We start from the raw sequence: 19,991 nt of genomic DNA, 5'->3' as shown, positions 1-19,991 counted from the left end.
TGGAGGCCCAGGAGGAAGCGTTAGTGGCTGCTGGTCGCAGGCCAAGAGGGGACAGAGCACATCCTCTTACAGCTCCCTTTGCTACGAAATGCCCAGTACCTCCCGTGAACCTCAGCGTCCATCCCCAGGTGTCGGTCGGAAACGATGGGTATATGGACACGGCAGTGCTGCCTGTGGTGCCTCGTGAGACCAACAGAAGCTTCCGGACAAGCAGCTGCTGGGGCGCCGCCAAGTCTGCGAGTAGGCTGGCGCCTGGGGAGGGAGAGCCGGAGGGAGTCCTGCCGGCCCCAGAATCAGGAGCAGTCAGTCAGGTTGCTGCTTTCAGGGGCACGAATTGGGAGCATGAAGGGAATGGGGCCAGAGCAGCCGCGGGGGAGGGTCTGTGAGCAGCAGGGACACGGCAGGGGTGCGGCCGCCAGCAGGCGACCCCGGACAACGGCAGCCCCACGATCCCCGAAGGGCCCCCGTGCTTTGTGGCCCTTGTCGACCCATCTCTGTGGGATTCTGCCTGTGGCCCCCCGAGCCCCCCAGCCCCATTGCTGTGGAGCAGGGTCTCTGCTGCTTGAAACCACAAAAACCTTTGCAGTCCTGGAGCTGTCCCCCGCTCATGTCAGGGGGAACCTTCAGGGCAGTAAGAGTTTCTTTGATATTCGTACTTTAGTTTCCCAGAGTCTTCATATTTCCCCTGATTTTGCTGCCGTGTGTCCCTGAAACCCTCTGTTGTCTCATGGGGTGGGCTTCCTCCGTCACAGACCCCTCAAAGGCCTCCCGCCGGGTGAACGTGGGCTTGTCACTCGGCTGCACAGTCTCCACGGGGCCCCTTGTCCCACCCTTGCTGTCCCCAAGCTGGGTCTAGAGAAGGCCCGTCCCAGCAAGAACCCACTTTCTGGCTTTATCTCTCGTCCCAACGACCGGGGAGTCTTCCAGCCTCGGAAAGATCACTCAGGGTTTCCTGCTTCAGTGCTCACGGCAGAGAGCTTGCGTCCTCACAGGAAGCACTGCAGCTGCACGTGACCCGTGACCACGCTCCCAGGGACGGACCACGAGGGGTGATGGGTGAGCTCCTGCACCACTTGCCTGAAGGCACTTTGCCCCCCAGCCCCTTCCTTCTCCCCACTCAGGGGTGGAGTGTGGGCCTGGCCACGAACTCGCTTTGACTGTGGGTGAGGGCGTCCTGGAGTGAGAGCAGGGAGGGGGACCTGGGTCCCCAGTGAGGCCACCCAGCGAAGTGAGGCTTCATCTGGGCCTTAGTTGGGCTCGGAGGGTATGGCCGAGGGTCTGCTGGACGGGACACCACATGTAGAGGGCCCTCAGCCTCATATGGATGGCAGCAGTGACTGTGCTGAGAACTTCCTGTACCAACCCAACAGCAGGGGAAGTGGAGGCTCCAGGGCTTCATGGTAACTAAGTGCAGAGCAGGGACTTGACCGAGCTGACCCGGTGGCTTGGGTCCTGCACGCTCACCACTGGAGTGACAGGACCTGCTTGTTCTCTCTGCTCAGCCCTTCTTGCCACCTTCTCCTCCACCCCACACCCTTATTTTTGCTGCAAGAGTCATGCCTCTCTCTTTATTATGTATCTTTGCAGCTAATATTTGTGGTAGAAGATGTCTACTGTGCCATCAGAAGCCGGCATCTCATGGAATCCCCAGCCTCTTCCACGACCGTAGAGCTGGTTCCTGACACCCAGCTCTGCCCACCTCCACCTCTGCAACTCTCATGTGTGGTACCTGCAATATAACAGGTGCTCAAAAAATGTTTCATGGCCTTCCCTGGTGGCGCAGTGGTTGAGAGTCCGCCTGCCGATGCAGGGGACACGGGTTCGTGCCCCGGTCCGGGAGGATCCCACATGCCGCGGAGCGGCTGGGCCCGTGAGCTATGGCTGCTGAGCCTGCGCGTCCGGAGCCTGTGCTCCGCAATGGGAGAGGCCACAGCAGTGAGAGGCCCGCGTACTGCAAAAAAAAAAAAAAAAAAAAAAGTTTCATGAATAACTTCAGAACTCAGCGGTTGTCTGACATATTTAGAAAAGGAGTGGCCGCCCCTATTGCCAGCACCCCTGAAACCCTGCAGGAGACACAACCTAGTGTGGTCCCTTCTCTCGCCTGGGGGAGCGTCACACCAGCCGCCCTGTCTCCCTGCCTGTAACAAACACACCATAAGGAGGCTCGCTGGCCCCTGGGCCAGTGATGCTGTAAAAACCCGGCCTTGTCCTTGTGAGATTTGGTGTGAAGACAACACAGAAACAGAACCAGCAAAGAAGGATCCTGGTCAGGAGTAAATCCCTCTCCACAGTGACCCTGTGAGACCCCAGCGCTCCCTCTGCTAAGCCTGCTCCGGCTGTTTGGGAAGGGGCCCTTGTGACTCTCCGGGCAGCGGGTGGGAGGGATAACCCAGTCTCTCTTCTGCCTCCTGAGACCAAGGTGGGCATCGGGGAAACATCCACACCTCCGACGGGGGTCCAGAGCGGGTGTCCCGAAGGACAGGACCTAGCCATCCAGTGAGGCCAGGTCTTGTCCACACCGCACTGACCTGCTGGAGGGTCTTGGGTTTCCTGGCCTCCAGCATTCCCACCGCCAACCCCAGCCTGCAGCGTCTCGGGAGCCCCTCGCTGGCAGCCCCCCCGGGGGCAGAAAGCCGCACAATCACGGAGAAGGACGATAAGCACGCAGGACAGGTGAGACCAGCAGTGAGTGTCCCATGTCTCCTCTGCTCCCCAGGGAGCACCCCAGCCCGGGCCAGCCATGGCCTTTGTCCTCTTCGGCAGTGTCTTTGCAGTTAATAGTCCCAGACACCTTCCTCTGGAGGGGAAGATGCAGTGACCGCGGGAGGGGTGAGGGCGGGGTGTGCTTTAGCCCTAAACCCGGGAAGCTGCAGAACTTCCTTGAGCCCCGAATGCACCACATGGGTAACCCTGCAGCAAGCCAGGCCAAGATCTCGACAGATTCTCTCTGGAAACACTTTTCATGTCCAACAAGAGAAGGTCTGTTAAACCCCCGTCCGACCCCGGGACGCGGGGCACGTTGTAACCATGGAAACTGAAGGGAAGGCTTTTGAGAGGCTTCTTCCTCGGTGTCTCCCCCAGTGGCCCCTGCAGGTACCGCACCCGGAGGAGAAGCGCTCGCTCTTGTCTCCTCACTTTGGGCCAGGCGGTGCCCACCCCTCACAGCCCCTGCTGCCCGCCTGCTTCTGAGTTGCATGGAAACCTACCGGTCACGAGGCCAAAGCGGGCTCGTCTTGGTGAGCAAAAACAGAGGCCGGTGACAAGGTAAGATGGGGGCTCAAAAGATTTCGTAGAAGAAAAACGTGCACGTGTGTTCCTGTGTGTGTGCACATGTGTCTGTGTGTGGTGACCAGATGCTGTATTAATTGGTGTTGCCTATACAATTATGAGTGGCTTTTATTTTCTGTATTTTCTAAATTTCTTTTTTTTCTAAACACCTGCATATTACGAGAAAAAGAAAAAAACAGCAAAGCTGTTGACATCAAGCACGAGAGCTTGCAAAATAAGATCTTAAAGTACATATTTCAGAATGTTACAGGAGTTTTCTCTGGGTGATAGATGAACGGCCTCCTACTTTTGAAAACGAACTTAAGGAAACCTCTTTGGTAAGTTTTCAGGGGCCTGAGCTTTGAGGACAGCGTCTGTGGGTGACACCCTCCCCACACGCAGCTCTGCCTCAGGTACTGGCTGGGCTAGTGGCCGACCAGGCGGAGTCTGGCAGCCAAAGACCAGTTTACCCTCTTGTGCTCCGCGCTCACCTGCTCAGCTAGGGTCCCGGTAGAGCAGCAGGCCGGTGGGGCTGGCACAGCCATGGGGCCACTGCGGTCAGAGCGGCACATGTGATGGAGGCTGCTGGTGTCCTGTGTGGCCATCCAGGGCACCCGCAGTGTCAGGTGGAGGCCCTGCAGGCGTCCCGAGCCGAGCCCAGCGCGTGTCAGGCGGCGCACATTCCTCCGAGCCCCCCTTCAGCACGCAGCTGCCCGTGGCGGGAGGGTGTATAAGCCGCCAGCCCCCTTGCTAGAGGTGAGCCGAGACTGGGTGAGAGGCCGGAGTGCCTGTTTGCGCCTGAACTGTGGGGTCGCACACCATCGCCGCCACCACACAGGTCATCCATCTTCTGTGCAGGCCGCGGATGATGGGGGCCAGGGACTCGGGGCGTCTTGGGGGCTGGCGGCCTCACCAGGAATGGGGTTTATTGCCAGAGGGGAGGGGAGGGGAGGGGGCAGGCCTTGAACTGCTCAGCCTTGCAGGGGATTCGAGGCCACCTCTGGTGGGAGGTGCAGGTGAGAAGCCCCTGGAAGTTTCTGGGGCCCCTCCCCCACAGTATTTCAGTCGAAGCCCCTCTGCCGGCATCACCCCCAACTCCGTCCCTCCCGTGGCCGCTGCTGAGAGCCGCAGAAGATGGAAAGGTTATGGTGCTTCTCTTCCCATAGGGAAACAAAGCCACAGACACACAGATTCCCTTATAAAAGCATGAAAGACGGGAGCCAGTAAGAGTGGATGTTTGTTATTGACACCCACGCGGTTCACGTAGAGATGCTTCCCAAGCCTGCACGGGGAGGGGGACTAAGGGCCGTCGTTCGCAGTCATGGGGTCTGGGCTCCCCGCTTCGGCCTTCCTGAACCCATTGTGGTGGGAACAGGACTGGGCCAAGTTAGGGCTCCCTCAGGGGCAGGGAGGTTGTTCAGAGAGGAGAGGATGGGGCCTCCTTTCTGTACCAGAACTGAGTTCTGGGTCTAAGCACAGCGTGGCCTCCTGGAGCTGTCAGTACCGTCACCTACCCAGCGGGAGAGGCTTCGTGCCACCTCGTCCTCACGTGCAGCCTGTGCACCTGCGCTGCTGGCTCCACGGGAGCCCTGAGCTCCCGGGGCCTCGGGGCCGTTAGCTGTGAGCCCACACTGTGCGGGCCTGCTCTGCGCACAGTGTGCCCCATTCTCCACCAACTTCTCTTAGAAAAAGTGAGTTGAAGGATAAAATATTCAACAGTTAAGAATTTCAAGGTGGTGACACCGTTGCACTGAAGCACACAGGCCCAGGTACACGGCACGTGCGTTAGAGAAGCTGCGGTGTGGGCTTCGAGGACACTGTGTGCAGGGGGGCAGGAGAGGTTCCGAGACTCACGGGTGGTCCGGTTCCTGCAGGCGCGGCTCCAGACTCCGTTCTCAGCAGGTGTGGGCGAGGGCCGCCTTTCCCAGGTGACTGTGTGTAGAGGGGCTCTGGGGCTGCCCAGGCTCAGCGGGAAGGGCAGCGGTGGGAAGGGAGGTTGCCCGCACTTAGCATCCTGACCTCTCACCTCCTCGTCAGGGCAGCTAAGTCTGCAGGTGAAGCAGCTGTGTCTGACCAGTGCCTGAGTGGCCCCTTCTTTGTCCAGCTCTAAAGACCTGGAAGACGTGGGCAGGGAGAGAATAACAAAGGGCGGGGCTTGCCCTCTCAGCCAGCCTCTGTGCCAGATTCTGCCTGTGCTTATCGATCAAACCAAAAGGCTGGCACTCCCATCCCATTTTATAGATTAGAAAAGAGGCACAGAGAGGTTGAGCACCTTGCCATAGGTCACACAGCTGGTGAGGGCAGAGCTGAGAATTGACCCACTATGGTTGGATCTGGAGTCCACATGCTGTGCTGACCCTGAGGCGACAGCAAAGAGAGAGCGAGGGAGACCAGATACCCCAGATTGAGCCAGGCACACAGGCATGCACCCACACATGCACGAGGCCTTCACCTTTGAGGCTACAGAAGTCAGAGGAAACCAGAGAGGAATGAGGAGAGGCCAAGGGAGAATGCCCTTCCAGGGGTTCAGTTCCTACGGAGACCGGGGCTGCGAGTATGCGTTCTCTGTGGCCCTCTTGGACGCCACTGCTTTCAGTGATGAGGGGGGAATGAGGTACACAGTCTGGGCTTCAGATTTGTGTGGAGACAAAATTTATTAAAACAGGAGTCCAAAAACCATGAAGGGGATTGGTATGAACATCTCCAGGGCAAGTAAGACACCCTCTGCTGTTTATCTACCTTCTCTCTTATCATGAAAGCAGAGGATCTACGTAACCAGTTATTTCTGTGCTCATCACACTCTTAGGGAATGTAAGGGGTCATAGACTTCCTTTGAAGCTCCCTCAGAGCCGAGGTATGTGGTGGCTACATTTATCCTCCCGTGGCTAAGGTGTGGTTTATTGGTAATGACTCCCTCACCCTCCCTGCAAACAGAGGGCTTCTCCCCTGTGTGTGTCCTCTGGTGTCTGATGAGACTTGACTTACGACTGAAGTCTCGCCCACACTCCCCGCAAACATAGGGCTTCTCCCCTGTGTGTGTCCTCTGGTGTGTGATGAGATTTGACTTTTGACTGAAGTCTCGCCCACACTCCCCGCAAACATAGGGCTTCTCCCCTGTGTGTGTCCTCTGGTGTGTGATGAGACCTGACTTTAGACTGAAGTCTCGCCCACACTCCCCGCAAACATAGGGCTTCTCCCCTGTGTGTGTCCTCTGGTGTCTGATGAGACCTGACTTCTGACTGAAGTCTCGCCCACACTCCCCGCAAACATAGGGCTTCTCCCCTGTGTGTGTCCTCTGGTGGCTGATGAGACCTGACTTTAGACTGAAGTCTCGCCCACACTCCCCGCAAACATAGGGCTTCTCCCCTGTGTGTGTCCTCTGGTGTCTGATGAGACCTGACTTCTGACTGAAGTCTCGCCCACACTCCCCGCAAACATAGGGCTTCTCCCCTGTGTGTGTCCTCTGGTGGCTGATGAGACCTGACTTTAGACTGAAGTCTCGCCCACACTCCCCGCAAACATAGGGCTTCTCCCCTGTGTGTGTCCTCTGGTGCCTGATGAGATCTGACTTTAGACTGAAGTCTCGCCCACACTCCCCGCAAACATAGGGCTTCTCCCCTGTGTGTGTCCTCTGGTGCTTGGTGAGACTAGACCTATCCTTGGAGCCTTGCCCAGAGCTTCTGTACTTGACTTTTACAACTCTTGATACTCCTGCCCCTATGAGTAATTTGCCTGTGGCCTCTGGGTTCACTTTCTGGCCTGTGCTGGGCCCTGCCTCCATCATTCTCTCATGTGCCCTAGAGCTCCCCATTTGTCCTTTGGGAGAGGAGGAAAAGGCCCTTGAAATCCTCCCCAGCCTTATCCTTTTCAGCAAAGGTTTGGACCTTTCCTTGACCTCTTGACATTCAGGTTTGTTACTCCAGCTGTGTGGATCAGAATATTGCTGCTGCCGATTTTGATAGCCTGGGCAGGGATCCTCTGGCTGGACGCGGTCTCTTGCAGATGTTCTCGGGAGGACCTGAGACGGGTGACTGCATTCCACGTGTTGGCTGAGGATTTTCTGACTGGAGAAGGCCAGAGAGCAGGAGCCACATGGTTGGATCTTGGGCTTTGGGTCTGCTGAAAGAGGAAGCTTCTGGTCAGGTAGATGGTTTATCTCCGGTAAGGCCTGAACCACTAATCATCTCAGTGTTGACAGCACAAGCTCTGTCTCCCAGCAAGTGTGCCTTTACAGTCTACTTTTCCATTCCATTTTTACTCACTCTGTCTTCTTCAGAAATCCAGAAAGCCCGTATCAAGGGCCTCTTCTACCTGTGGCCCTGACTAGGGACCTTCAAGTAGCATCAGAGGCAGTGTCACTCCTTATAAGAGGTGGAACTGCAGTGACCTTTGCCCACATAGGAGTGTCTGAAAAGTCCTATGACTTTGTGACAGAGGGGCCACAGGTATTCTATCCTGTTGGGAGAGAACACTCTTGATGATAGGTGGAATCGCCCCGAGTGACTTCCTACGAGGGGAAGGAGTTTATTAAGTTAGGGGCACTCATCCTGGAGATCTCCAGATGTGGAAGGCAGGGTAGGGTAGTGGTTAGGGCACCTGTGAGGAAAGCTGGATTTGAGGCTCCTCATTCACAGAGACGTATTAGTTGAGCAGCCATTGTGTCTGAATCTCTGTGAGGAAGTGGGATTCAGATTGGACAAGACCGAGTGGTCCAGGTCCCACTGACTAACGGACTCTGGCTCCTGATGCCCCAATTAGGTCACGAATTGCTTCTCTCTCAGTTTTCCATAAAGTGGAAAATGAAAGTACGTCCTTCCTCAGAAAGCCAACGAGTATTCACACCTCATTGATTTCAGTCAGGCTTAGTCCGTTTAAAATGCAGTAGGAAGTTCTGTTTAAAAATACACCCCAGCTGCTGCCCTTCTTCAGCCAGTCCGCTCTCCCCTCTCACCTGGTGATGAACTGACCTCTGAGCGGATTCCCCACTGCTGTCTCTTTCCAAAAAATGAGCCAAAGCATCATCTTAGAGCAGAGAACATGCCCCCTGCAGCTGAAAACCGCACGGTTGTTTCACGTCACCCAGGGGGACCCCCATGTCTGTGCGTGGAGCACAGGCCCTGAGGCCTCCGTGTTCTGTCCAGCCTGCTTCCTCTCGCTCTGTGCTTCCTTCTTTGACCACCTGCATGGCCTCTCTTTCCTGCCCTGGTGCTGCGGCACTGGCCGTTCCCCTGCCTGGAACACTTTGCCCACAAATGCTGTCTCGGGAGAGCGCCACACCCCACCCCTCCGCTCACAGTGATCCAAGGCACTTTTTCTGGGCTACTTTTCCTCAAAGCACTAATTGCTGTCTGGTCTGAGGCACGTGCTGCTCTAGGGCAGTGATTCTGACCGTCCTGTTCAATCTCTGTTTCCAGTTCGTGGAGCCCTGTCTGGCACAGTGTATGAACTCATGTGACAACAAACCGAAATGGTGACTGAATGCAAATCAACGTGTACACATATCATCTAGAAATATGGAGGAGATGAAGAAGAAATGGCTAAAGGTGAGAGAGCTGGTAGGTGCTCGAAAACTTGTTTTTTTCCTCTAAGCCTTTCAGCCCTATATGATGTTATATATTTTTTGCATGAGGGATTAAAAAAACTAGAAGAAAAAAATTTTAATATAAAAAGTTTCCCTAAGAGTCAAAGGCTTATGGATCAATTTCTGAAGCATCTTAATTGAAACTTTGCTGACTCCAGACTGGAGTTTACCCTGATGGAAAGCCGGACCATGAAAGCTCCCCAGGAGTGCTTCTTGCTTTGCGTTGGAAGAGCGGTGGCACCCACCTCTGCCCGCCGCCACGAGCTGGCTCTTCCACCCGCTGCCCCACGGGATGCCGAGCTCCTGGCTGTACTCGTCCCCGTACCAGACCAGCAGTTCACAGCCCGGCCTGACCACCCGGCAGGTTCGGTAGAAGATCTGCCTGTGATACTGGAAGGCCACCAGGTTCTGCTCTTCCTCATCCCGGGCACAGTTCACATACCTGGGGTTGGGGCAGAGAAAGGGACAGAAAGCGCAGGCGATGGGTTCCCTCCACCCGTCAGACCCGAGCCAGCTCCTTGCCATCGCGGCCTGGTGCTGCCCCAGCTGCCGCTGCTGCTGCGCGGGAACCTGCTGCTCACGCCTTCGAGCTTTTCCTGTGAATCCCTATCTCCAGATGCTGTTGCCCATCCAGGCCAGATTGCTTTTCTCTCCTTACCTACTTATCTGTTTTCCAAAGCCCAATTCCAGACCTGTCTCCACGTGGATTGGCCGTAAAACTGGTGGCCTCTAAACTCTCAATGAAGTTCTGTTTTTATTCCACAGAACTTGGTGCTTCTAGTTCAGCACACATCCCTCAGCACTCAGCCCCAGCCTATGTTCTCTCGGGAGGTCTGTCTCCAGTCTCCCCACGTGCATCCAGGGCCCCCGATTCACTTGCCTCCCCCAGGTTCCTGTAGAAACTTGGAGAGCTCTCTGACTTAGCTCGAAACACAGAACAATAGTAGTTTATTCATTTTCTGCCTCCCCTGATGAAAGGAGGGGACCTTAGAGAAAGGGGCTGCTCACAACCATCCTGCAGTCCGTTTGTCTCCTGGCTTCAGAACCCAGTTCTCACTGGAAGCAAGGCTGGGAAGGTGGCTGCCCTCACAGACTAAAGGTACCTCCCGGTAGGTTATGGTGGTGCTGTGCACTTCTTGAAAAATAGGAAAATTATGATTAAATGTTCCTAAAATCAATCGCTTAACGTCTGTCTGCAGTGTGTCCTCCGTAAGGACATGGGTGATGTGATCTGTTTAAGTAATGGACTCCGTTTTCTAAACTGGAGCATAATAGTAAGTGCTTGATAAGTGTTAATTAGGTAAATAAGTGTCACTGGTGAATCTAGACTCCTCAAGTTGTTTTCAGGTACCCCAGTTTTCTTGAGCACAGAGACGTATTTTGAGGACACATACTATACTTTTATTTCCTTTTTTCTGACGTCTCTTGAAATGAAAGAGCATTGTGTGGAGAAAAAAGAGGGACAGAAGATGTAAAAACCATTGAGGGGGGCAGTCTGAGAAGGAAAGGGACATGGGCTTGAGAGAGATGAGTGTCCTCTCTGGAACCTGGAAACCTACTGGACTTACCTCATCCAGTTGGCCCAGGACGTGTCCTTTCCATCCACATACTCGTAGCAGTTTCTCCCTTTGGTGATCTGAGTGTCAGAAAAAAAAGCTAAAGGCTTTTATTTTTTTTTTTTGGTGGGAGGTGATGGAAGAATTATTTCACTCTGCTGTCATCAGTGCTCTTCAGCCTGCACGGATGCAACTGCCAGTCGTGACCACGCAATGAGCTCCTTAATCACCATCCTCATGTCTGAGTCTATTCGTCCGCTCAGGCCAAGGGCCCCGCACGGGAGGAGCCGCTTCCTTGTGCCTGTACCGCCGTGCTCCCACCTGGCCTCTGATCTTTAAGCAGAAGTTCCGTGTTCATGCAAAGTGCACTCAGTACACAGAGCTAACCGTGTTGTCCCCATCCACGTCCTAGCATGTTGAAGGTGAGGCCCCCCCACCCATCCACAGAAGGGATGTGGAGGCCAGAGGACAGGGGAAGAGGTGGGTGTTTCTCACCAGCCAGGAGTATCCACTGTTGGCGGCCTCTTCATCTTCTGTGATCTGGCCCTCATAGGGGCCAAAGTGCAGACCCAACGGCAGATCGGATGCCTCGTTCCATACTCCAAGCCCAGCCTCAGGGATGCCTGATGGTCTGATACTTAATCCAGGGGGCAGAGTGAGGGCTGAGCGGTTGGGATGCCCCTTCTCCACTGCACTGTCCTTTACAAATGTAGGGGCCCCGTGAGCAGCACAGCTGTCAATGAAGAAGTTCTGACACTTCTCACAATCTGGAGGCGAGAGCGACAGGGATTAGGGAAGATACAGTGCGTGTTCCTGGTTGTAAAGACCTTCAGAAAGAACTGGGGCGCTCATGTCATTTGGCCTCAATCCTGTACCCCAAGTCACTAGACAAAGGGGATGATTTGGGGACCAAATGCTAAGGTGAGATTATTGTAGCAAGACATAACAGCCTTCTCTGTAATGGGCCAGTGGGGTCACTCACAGAGGTAGTCGTCATCCTGGGGCTCGCTGACCTCTTGGTACACGTGGCCCTTTCTTTCTCGTAGGCTATACATCTTCACTTCAATCTGCTTTGCTCTGCGTTCTAAGTTGGAGAAGAGTAGGTAAGCAAGGTTGGTGGGGTCTAGAGTGTTGGTCCCTGTTTTATCAGAAAATGTGAAATCCCCTCCCATCAAATCATCGCCTGTCCTTCTGTATACTTTGTTTTTCCCCCGTTTAGCTACTGGTTCAGACAGACCGAGGCTCCACACTGACTACAGACGCCCAGTTCAATGTTAGCTTCCTGTTCTTCCCATTATTAGGTTTAACTTCCCAACCTTTCTACTTAGAAAATGGTTCACTGACACATTTACTCATTCAGAAAATATTGGTTAAGGCACATTACGTGTTAGGCATTGAGCAGAGGCCTTAACTAAGAAAGCATGGTCACTATTATCACAGATGGATTTTTGAACAACGTGTGTGTGTCCGTACTTTTATATTTAATTTGATGTTTTCAAACACTGTACGAGTTATGTATCCTTATGTTTACTTTAGAGATTAGCAATCAGGACCACAGAAGACATGTAAGATTTTCCCAAGGCCCCAGTGCTAACTTCAGTCCAGCCTAAACCCACGCCTACCCCAAGTCCACCCCACACACCTAGGCCATACTAATCAGCGTTTCTAGAAGAATTAGAGGGACTAAAGCCCCCAGGTTATTTTCTCTCACCCAGCTTTTGTCTAGTGTGCCATGCAGAGGTGCTTGCTGCTCCGGGAGGGGGCGCTGGGCTCTGGGCCTGCGCAGGGCCACTTGCCTTCTGCAGTTGCGCTGCTCCTGGCAATTTCTTCAAACTAGATTCATTACTTAATGGCACCGGGGGCACTGCCTTCAACGGGAGAGTCACATAGTGAAAGACAACATGCATTTCTTTAGTTCTTTAGGGCTTATGCAGTGTTTTCACATGCATGACTTTAGTTAATACTCCAACAACCCTTGGAAATACCCGGGGCGGGTGGAGTCTGAACACTAGAGCGTAAATAAAGGGCCTAAGTGGGTAGTGAATCAAGACTAGAACCCATATCTTAAGGTTCCTTCCCTTCAACTTTCTCTCAAATTTCTCCGTAAAAGTGAGAGCGAGTCAGGGAGAATAATTGGGAAGAATCAACAAAGTCTGGGAAAGAAGCGGGGGGTAAGGGCTTATAGAAAAAAAGAGGGGGTCTTCTATTAATTAGTGGACCTCTGATGGACGAGGAAATGTGGAAAAGTACAGAGGGGACAAAACACTTCTGGAAAATGAGGTGACAGAGCAGTGAGATTGGGAAGAGAACAAAGAAATGGTATGGCAGAAACTTATCTAGGCAATAAAGAAAATGATGCTGAACGTTGCAGGTTGCCATATCCTAGAGAGAATGTTTGGAATCAGAGTAGCTGGTTCCCATCGATTCTGCTTGAATAAGGCTGTACGACTAGCTAGTTCTCCTCAGTTTCCTGAACCATAAATTGGTATACATGCTAATTCTTAACGTTACAGTGGACATGAAATTTAATAACGTTCACCAAATTGTTTTGTGAGCTACTGATATGTAGTACAGTGTGAACGTGAGAGTCCAGCCCTGCTATCAATTCACCCCCTCAACTGTCTCCCTATTTGAAATCTAGCTCACAGAGACTATCTCCAGCACTCCTTGACCCTCTTACGTCTAGGTGAATGTTTAAATGTGGAGTCACTCATTCAGAAAACCTCCAGGGGGCCCTCAGGGGCCTTGAGCTGGGCCTGGGACTTCTGAGAAGAAACGGGTATGGAGCAGGCTCTCAAAGCTTGCAACGCAGGGGCAGGCTAAGCAAATGATTCCAAACATGACAGTTGCCTAATTAGAGCCCGGAGGAAGGAGCTGTTACTTTCTCCTGCAAGAATGAGCATTTGAAATCAGTTCCAGAGGGATGAGTTTCTGTTGAAACGCGGGTAACCTATATGAAGTCCTAAAGTTATTTTCTTACTTTTCGTTTTCAGTGATCAAACTTGAAGCTAGTCAGGGCTGGGAGATGCTTCCTCTTATTAGAGTAGCAGGCTCTGAGGTTGGGGGTCCATCTCCTTCTTCGTCTCAGACAATCCACTCTACAAATTGCCTACAGATCTGTAAGCTTCCCTTAGTCAGATGGTCTTAGCATGTCACTCACTTTGGCGTAGCAGAAAAGAACTGAGGTTGAAATCACCCGTCAGATGAATGATATAAAGATGTATGTATGAATAAGACAGTGTAAACTTTATAAAACTATGGAAGTTCTACTCAGCTTGTAAGTGTTTTAGAGAAGGAGCTTTGGATGAGATTGCACTACCAGTGATACTGTGATCTCAGGCATATACTCAAACATTTCTTTACCTCAGTTTCTTGATCTATTCAATATAAATGGGGATAGTTGCACTACCTATAGGTACTACAGGATTGTTTTAAGGTTTAAAGTGAGTTTATTCACGTAAAATGCTTAAAATAGAGTCTGAAATATTATGAAAATAACGTGAAAATAGAACAACCTACTACTGTTGCTATTCTTATTAACTATAAAAATGATGATGATATCAGACATTGTGCTAAAGAATCATGAAAGGAAGCAGCAGTTTCTAGGGTACTCTGTGTATTCTCCTATTCTTACCTGTGATTGGATCCATGAGGAAGGTTTTCTTGTCAACAGGATTTGGGAAATACTTACCTTCTGGTGTTTACTGTGCTCCACTCTGAAGGCCACCCAAGAAGGTTTAACTAAAAGATGATGAGAAATCAGTGTTTTGGTTGGTAAATGTTTCCAAACTCTGGGCATCTGAATTAAGGACACAGAATTCTGAACCAGAGAGTGACAAGTGCAAGGATTACCAAAGGGGGAATGGAAAATGATTTCTGTATCATCAATGCCTATGCTTCCACTGGGAGCATCACAATTTTCTTAAAATTAAAAAAAAATAGACATAAACCTCATCTGTGCTTCATCCTATGTTCATAAAGTATCTAATAAATTTACTTCATGACAAAAATACTCAACAAAGTAGGAATAGAAGGAAGTTACCTCAATATAATAAAGGTCATATATGAAGAGTCCACCTCTAACATCATACTGATTGGTGGAAAAAGTGATCTCTTCTAAGATCAAGAAAAAAAGGAAAGGATGCCCACTCTCACCACTTCTATTCAACATAGTACTAAAAGTCCTAGCCAGGGAATTAGATAAGAAAAGGAATCAAAAGGCTTGCAATTTGGAAAGAAAGAAGTAAAATTAGGTTTGTTCACAGACGACATGATTTTATGTGTAGAAAATCTCTAATATTCCACAGAAAACACTGTTAGAACTAAAAAAAGAACTTAGCAAAGTTGCAGGATACAAAATCAACACTCAAAAATCTTCCTATGTACTCGGGACTTCCCTGGTGGCGCCGTGGTTAAGAATCCACCTGCCAATGCAAGGGACACGGGTTCGAGCCCTGGTCCGGGAAGATCCCACATGCCGCGGAGCAACTAAGCTCGTGTGCCACAACTACTGAGCCCGCATGCTGAAACTACCAAAGCCCACGCGCCTAGGGCCCGTGTTCCACAACAAGAGAAGCCACTGCAACGAGGAGCCCACGCACTGCAAAGAAGAGAGCCCCCTCTCGCCGCAATTAGAGAAACCCCGCACGCAGCAACGAAGACCCAACGCAGCCAAAAAAAAAAAAAAAAAAAAAAAAAAAGAGAGAAAACTATTGAGAATTATACTGGAAAACCTATACATCCACCTCCATGCAGTCTTATGTCACCATTCTGCCACAACCACTGCGGGTCTTTTAATTTCTATTTCAAAATTCAAAAACAAAATAAAAACAAACAAAAAACTAACCAAGACAGAATGAAGCCACCTGCCAGCACTTACTCCTTTGGTGATGAATTTGGTACTTCTTATTCACATTCAAATTTTTACACATTTACGGCCTTTTAATGTACCTATAAACAATATATATATATATATTTTCCAACAAAAGGTCTCATATTTATTACTGAGCCAAAGCACTAATGCAGAAACACTGACACAAGGAGAAAAATCATTTTTTCCCAATAAAACAAATGGATGCATTTGTCCAGATAGTAGTGATGCTTTCAGGGTGATACGGTAAGATGCAAGTGACCTTCCACAGCATAAATACGTGTGCCACCTCATGGGTGGCTCCCTATAGACCCAGCTTGGTTCTTCTCCAGTGTCTTCTCCTGGAGCTGTACCTGGTTTTATTACCAGTTTTCATTTGAGTCCACTGGGGAATGGGACGATTCTCCTTTGGTTTCTGGCCCAGGAATCGCTTGATCGTGAAAGTCTCGTGAGAAGACATGGTGAGGAGCAGAGTCAACCGCACGTCGGATGGCAGAGAAGGGGAGGCTAATTATTTTACATATTTAAAAACTTTATATGGATAGTCTCTTATTGTATAATATTCTGTTTTGCATCTTGCTTGTTGGGTGAAAAATTATGGGTTTTTTTTTTTGTTGTTGTTGCTAATGCCTGAGACGCAGCTGAGACCCAAACCCAGGTTGTTTTCAGGAAGACACCTCTAAATCTTCCTGGCCCCTCACCTTGCTGCCTTGGAGTCCATTCTTCATCAGAATCCTCAGGGTCACCCACCTGGGCTTTGATGGCCTGCCTGCGGTGACACATGAAAGCTGGCCGAGGGGCTCTGAGACCTGGAAAGGAGCAAAATCTTGGTTCCAAAAGGGAAGAGCTGGAAGGAGGAACAAAGCCCAGAGGCGATGGAAAGTGCCACAGAGTCAGTGTGACTTGGTAGGATGGGCTGGGAGAGTCTGGAAGCAGGCAAGGGGTGAGCTCTGCGCTGCCAGGGCCAGGCCCACACTGAATACAGAAGAACACACATTTCCTGCAGGTTGGTCTCCACACGGAAGGCAACTGTGAGCAGATGAAGCCATCTCAGAGAGAGCCAAGCTAACGCTGAGACCGAAGACGTGGTTCACGCTTCCCAGGCTCCCAGGCACCCAGCATTTCCTGTTACCTAGAGTAACCAGTGCTTCATAGTTCTTTTTCACATTCCTATATCGGATTTTTTCCCATTCTCCCATCTCTGTCCATTCTTCCTTGGAGAAGTATATGGAAATGTCTTTGAAAGCATCTTTGGCCTAGAGAGAATAACCGATTTCATCAGTGACTTACTAATCTAAGTCAGAACTTAGAGCTGGGCCCTCTCCTCCACCCTGTGCAGGGTGTAGCCTGAGGCCGCTGGGTGGTCTCTGTGAGACAAGGATGAAGGTTTTCCTTCCTGACCGTGTCCTGCTTAACTGAGCAAACACTGAGCATTTTCCTAACTCTCCCTGGACACGCAGCAGTTGACGATGCTATAGTGTCCTGTCCCCCCCACCCCGCCCCGCCATCTTAGACAGGACCGGGCACCCCCATCCTGTGTACCTTCACAGAGAAGGTCACCCAGCAGTGCCGGCCAGGAGTCTGAGCCCTCCAGGGACCAGCTCCTTGTCCCTCCTGTAGAGCCGGCTTCGAGCCAGGCTCTGCCTCCTCCACCGCTCACCGTGGGCTTCCACGCTGTTCTCCCAGCATCTCCCTCAGTGCTGTCCTCCGGCCACCTGTCGGTGCTCATGGGCCTGGGACCGCCTCAAGGCCAAGGTGCCTGTGGAAGGAGAAGGTGCTGAGGTAGCCCCGGCCCCTGCCCAGAGCTAGGTCTGTGTTCCTCGGCTGGGGTGTCCCGAGCAGGAAGGTGTGAGGACCCCGGCAAGGATTAGAGGATGTGGAGGGTACTGATGGGGTGGACGGATCCTCGCCAGCCACGACAGTCCAGCCTAAGGTGAACTAGATTCGGTTTCTTTGGCCCCCCTGCAACTCGGGCCCTCTGAGGAAAGGCACTGGGAGGGCTGTGTCTGTGGGTGCCTGAGGGAGTCCTGAGGAGACCTGGAAGCCCCGGACTGCTGGGCTGGGGTCAGGTTGACAACCAGGGCTCTCTTCCAGCGAGGGACAGGGACTATTTCTCCAAGAAGGGCTTTGGGGATCTCCACCTGGGGACTCCGGAAAAATCTGGGCAAAACGTGCGTTCTATGTCTAAGGGACAGATCGCTCAGCCTGAGGAGATTTGGGTCGCTCCGGCTAAGGGAATTGGGGTTCCTCAGACCCGAGGGGATTCAGGGTCCCTTGGGCTGATGGTATCTGGCGTCTTTTGGCTGAAGGGATGTAGAAGGCGCAGGTTGAGAGAACTTGGGACCTTTGAGCCTGAGGAAATCGGGGGTCTCTCCTTAAGGGGCTTTAGGTTCTCCCACATTGAGGGTAGCTGTGGTCTTTGAGGATGAAGGGGTTAAGAGTTCCCGGGCTGAGGGCAGTCAGTGCCTCTGAGGGTAGGGAAATTTGGCCTCTCTGCAGGGGCTATTTTTAGGGCGCCTAACCTCTAGGGGTTACTCCGGGTATTTGGGGGGCCTAAGCATCAGGGGATTTGGTGTTTCTGTGGGTGAAGGGACTTTGGGTCCCTGAAGCTGAGGAGATGTGAGGTCCCTCAGGTTAGGACCCGGGGTCCCTCCAAGCTGACGGGATTTGGAGCCCCTCAGGGTGAGGGGATCTGGGGCCTCCCAGCCTGGAATTTGAAGGCCTCGGGCTGAGGGTTTATAAGGGTTTCGCAGTTCCCGTCAGTCTCCCCGCTGTCCCCTCGCAGGGCCCACCCCGGCCCGGCGCGCGCTCCGGCTTCTGCAGCTTCGCGAACTCCTGAGGTGAGGCGAAGCGAAGGGCGCGGAGCCGGCTTGTAAAGCCCCGTCAGGTGCAAGCCACCAATCGGTGCTGCGACAGAAGCGGTCCCGCCAATAGGCGGCCGGGAGGGTGCGGAGCGCGCAGAAGGTCCCGCCCCGCCGCTCGGGGATTGGCTGCTCTGGGTCCCGCGCGTGTCTGAAAGGAAGCCTCCAGCGCGCAGGAGCAGCTTCGCGGTTTTCCCTGACTGGTTTTTCCGCCCGCCGTCAGGTAGCCCGCCTTAATCCTGGAGCCTCAAGCGGGCGGTGGGTCTTTAGGGTGGCCGTGGCCGTCCAGTGCCCTGAACAAGGGTCTTTGCTCCACCGGACTGTAGTCGTGCTCCCGAACTTTCTCCTGGGCCCACCTGTTCCCTTCCTTGTAAAACCCAGTTTTGGCAAGAACTGTTTGGGATGAGTATTGCTTTATTCAGGGGAAAACTAGGTAATTAACTAAAATCTGATGAGACACAAAATAAACAACATACGTTCAAAGATTTAAACGCAACAAATGGAATAATAAGTATATTAGAAAAAACACTGGGAGAATTTTAAATCTCAAAGTAGAAGTGGCACTTAGGAGTAATCTGTATGTTTAAGCAATGTAGGTCTAAAAAGCCTTCGGAAATGAGATATGAATAAAACCAAAAAGCCCTGCAAGTGTTTTCCATTAAAGTGAGGCATCAAATTCGAGGACAATGGATCTGCAGAGGGGGCTTCAAAGATAAAATGGGGAGAGTGTTTCTGCCCCTTACCTAGCTTTGGTCACCGAAACGTAACATGATTTCCATGTGTTGGAAGCAAGACAACTGACTGTAGAATTATTGTCAAGGTGGGACCACGAGTGCTGGTTGGGGGTCTGGATGGAGAGATGTTACCAGAAAACTGGGTTTGCCTCTTGGTGGGTGTCGAGCCAAAAGACACAACCCAGCCAAAGATTGGGAGAAGGAGGGATTTATTACTCGCAGCAAGTAAGGAGAACACCAGGGATCTTGTCAAAACAGTGTCTCCCCAAACCCCCAAACTGGGGAAGTTTTAAGCTATGGGTACATGCGTGTTCATGGAGGGCCTTGGGCAGTAGGCAGAGTCCAAGCTTTAGATGATTGAAGTCTTGAGGGTCAGAAGCGGTCACCATCGGCCACCCTTAGGTTACATTTTATCTGGCGTTGATAGATGATGTAGATACAGATATCTATTCTTTTTCAGATTCTTTCCCCTTATAGGTTATTACAAAATATTGAGTGTAGTTCCCTGTGCTATCCAGTAGGTCCTCGTTGATTATCTATTTTATAAATAGCAGTGTGTATGTGTTAATCCCAAACTCTTAATTTATCCCTCCCCCTGCCTTTCCCCTTTGGTAACAATAAGTTATAAGATTTTATATTCCTCAGAAATGGGGGAGCTGAAAGAGAGGTAGCATTTTCAATGGAAAAGCATTCAAAAGAAGATTGAAGCTTCAGCCAAGATTATTAGATGTACAGCCTTGGAAAAAAATCACTTAATTTCTGTAAAGTTGAGCTGGCAAATAAGACAATAACCCTCCACTGAACTTGCTTATAATCAAGTGATGGAAATATCCAATGAAAGCGGTAGAAACGTCTTATCTTACACGAGCCTTATACACTGCTCTACGTTCATTACAGTTTGGCTCACACATCTGTTCACTGAAGTTACAATGTTCTCAAATTCTGTTACTGATCCTCCAGAGTGGGCCCCGATAAGGGTCCCCCTGCCCAGTGTCATTGGAGCCAACAGAATGAGACTGAGTTTGGTTCAGAAGCAAAGGAAAACTTTATATTTTGATCAGAGAATGGACAGGTGAGAGCGTGCGTTCCCCCGCGGGCTGTGGGCGGGGCTGCTGTGTAGGG

General features: G+C 51.6%; 3 protein-coding genes across 6 annotated transcripts in view; 1 reads left to right on the top strand and 2 right to left on the bottom strand.

The window, feature by feature from the left end:
- Positions 1-9,550, top strand: part of DRC4 (dynein regulatory complex subunit 4) — a 38,620-nt gene extending 29,070 nt beyond the window's left edge. The window contains exons 18-23 of one of the 4 annotated variants that reach the window (XR_012327889.1): positions 129-1,056; positions 1,588-1,725; positions 2,414-2,673; positions 3,082-7,410; positions 8,682-8,810; positions 9,007-9,550. The gene's annotated coding sequence lies outside the window, so the exon portion shown is untranslated. Of the gene's footprint in view, positions 1-128; positions 1,057-1,587; positions 2,674-3,081; positions 7,411-8,681; positions 8,823-9,006 lie in introns of all 4 variants that reach the window. The other 3 variants (XR_012327891.1, XR_012327888.1, XR_012327890.1) reach the window with 3 other exon arrangements.
- On the bottom strand, positions 7,135-16,530 carry PRDM7 (PR/SET domain 7; the record flags this gene model as incomplete). The annotated part of the gene is made up of 10 exons (XM_033845324.1): positions 7,135-7,386; positions 7,530-7,537; positions 9,094-9,290; positions 10,417-10,484; positions 10,900-11,171; positions 11,387-11,488; positions 12,116-12,268; positions 14,092-14,145; positions 15,976-16,083; positions 16,407-16,530. Coding segments are annotated over 10 exons (1,338 nt in total), but the record flags the coding sequence as incomplete, so codon positions are not given.
- On the bottom strand, positions 15,579-15,734 carry LOC109548050 (large ribosomal subunit protein eL39-like). Its single transcript, XM_019923721.1, has one exon. It carries the CDS (start codon positions 15,732-15,734, stop codon positions 15,579-15,581), a length of 156 nt encoding a protein of 51 aa, XP_019779280.1.
- Positions 16,531-19,991: the final 3,461 nt, after the last annotated feature.

This window comes from Tursiops truncatus, chromosome 19 (assembly GCF_011762595.2).
Source record: "Tursiops truncatus isolate mTurTru1 chromosome 19, mTurTru1.mat.Y, whole genome shotgun sequence".
NCBI lineage: Eukaryota > Metazoa > Chordata > Mammalia > Artiodactyla > Delphinidae > Tursiops > Tursiops truncatus.
This window is presented reverse-complemented; position numbering and strand designations above follow the sequence as displayed.

Coding starts and splice junctions, on each gene's coding strand:
- LOC109548050 (XM_019923721.1), bottom strand. CDS start 15,734: ATGTCTTCTCACGAGACTTTCACGATCAAGCGATTCCTGGGCCAGAAA.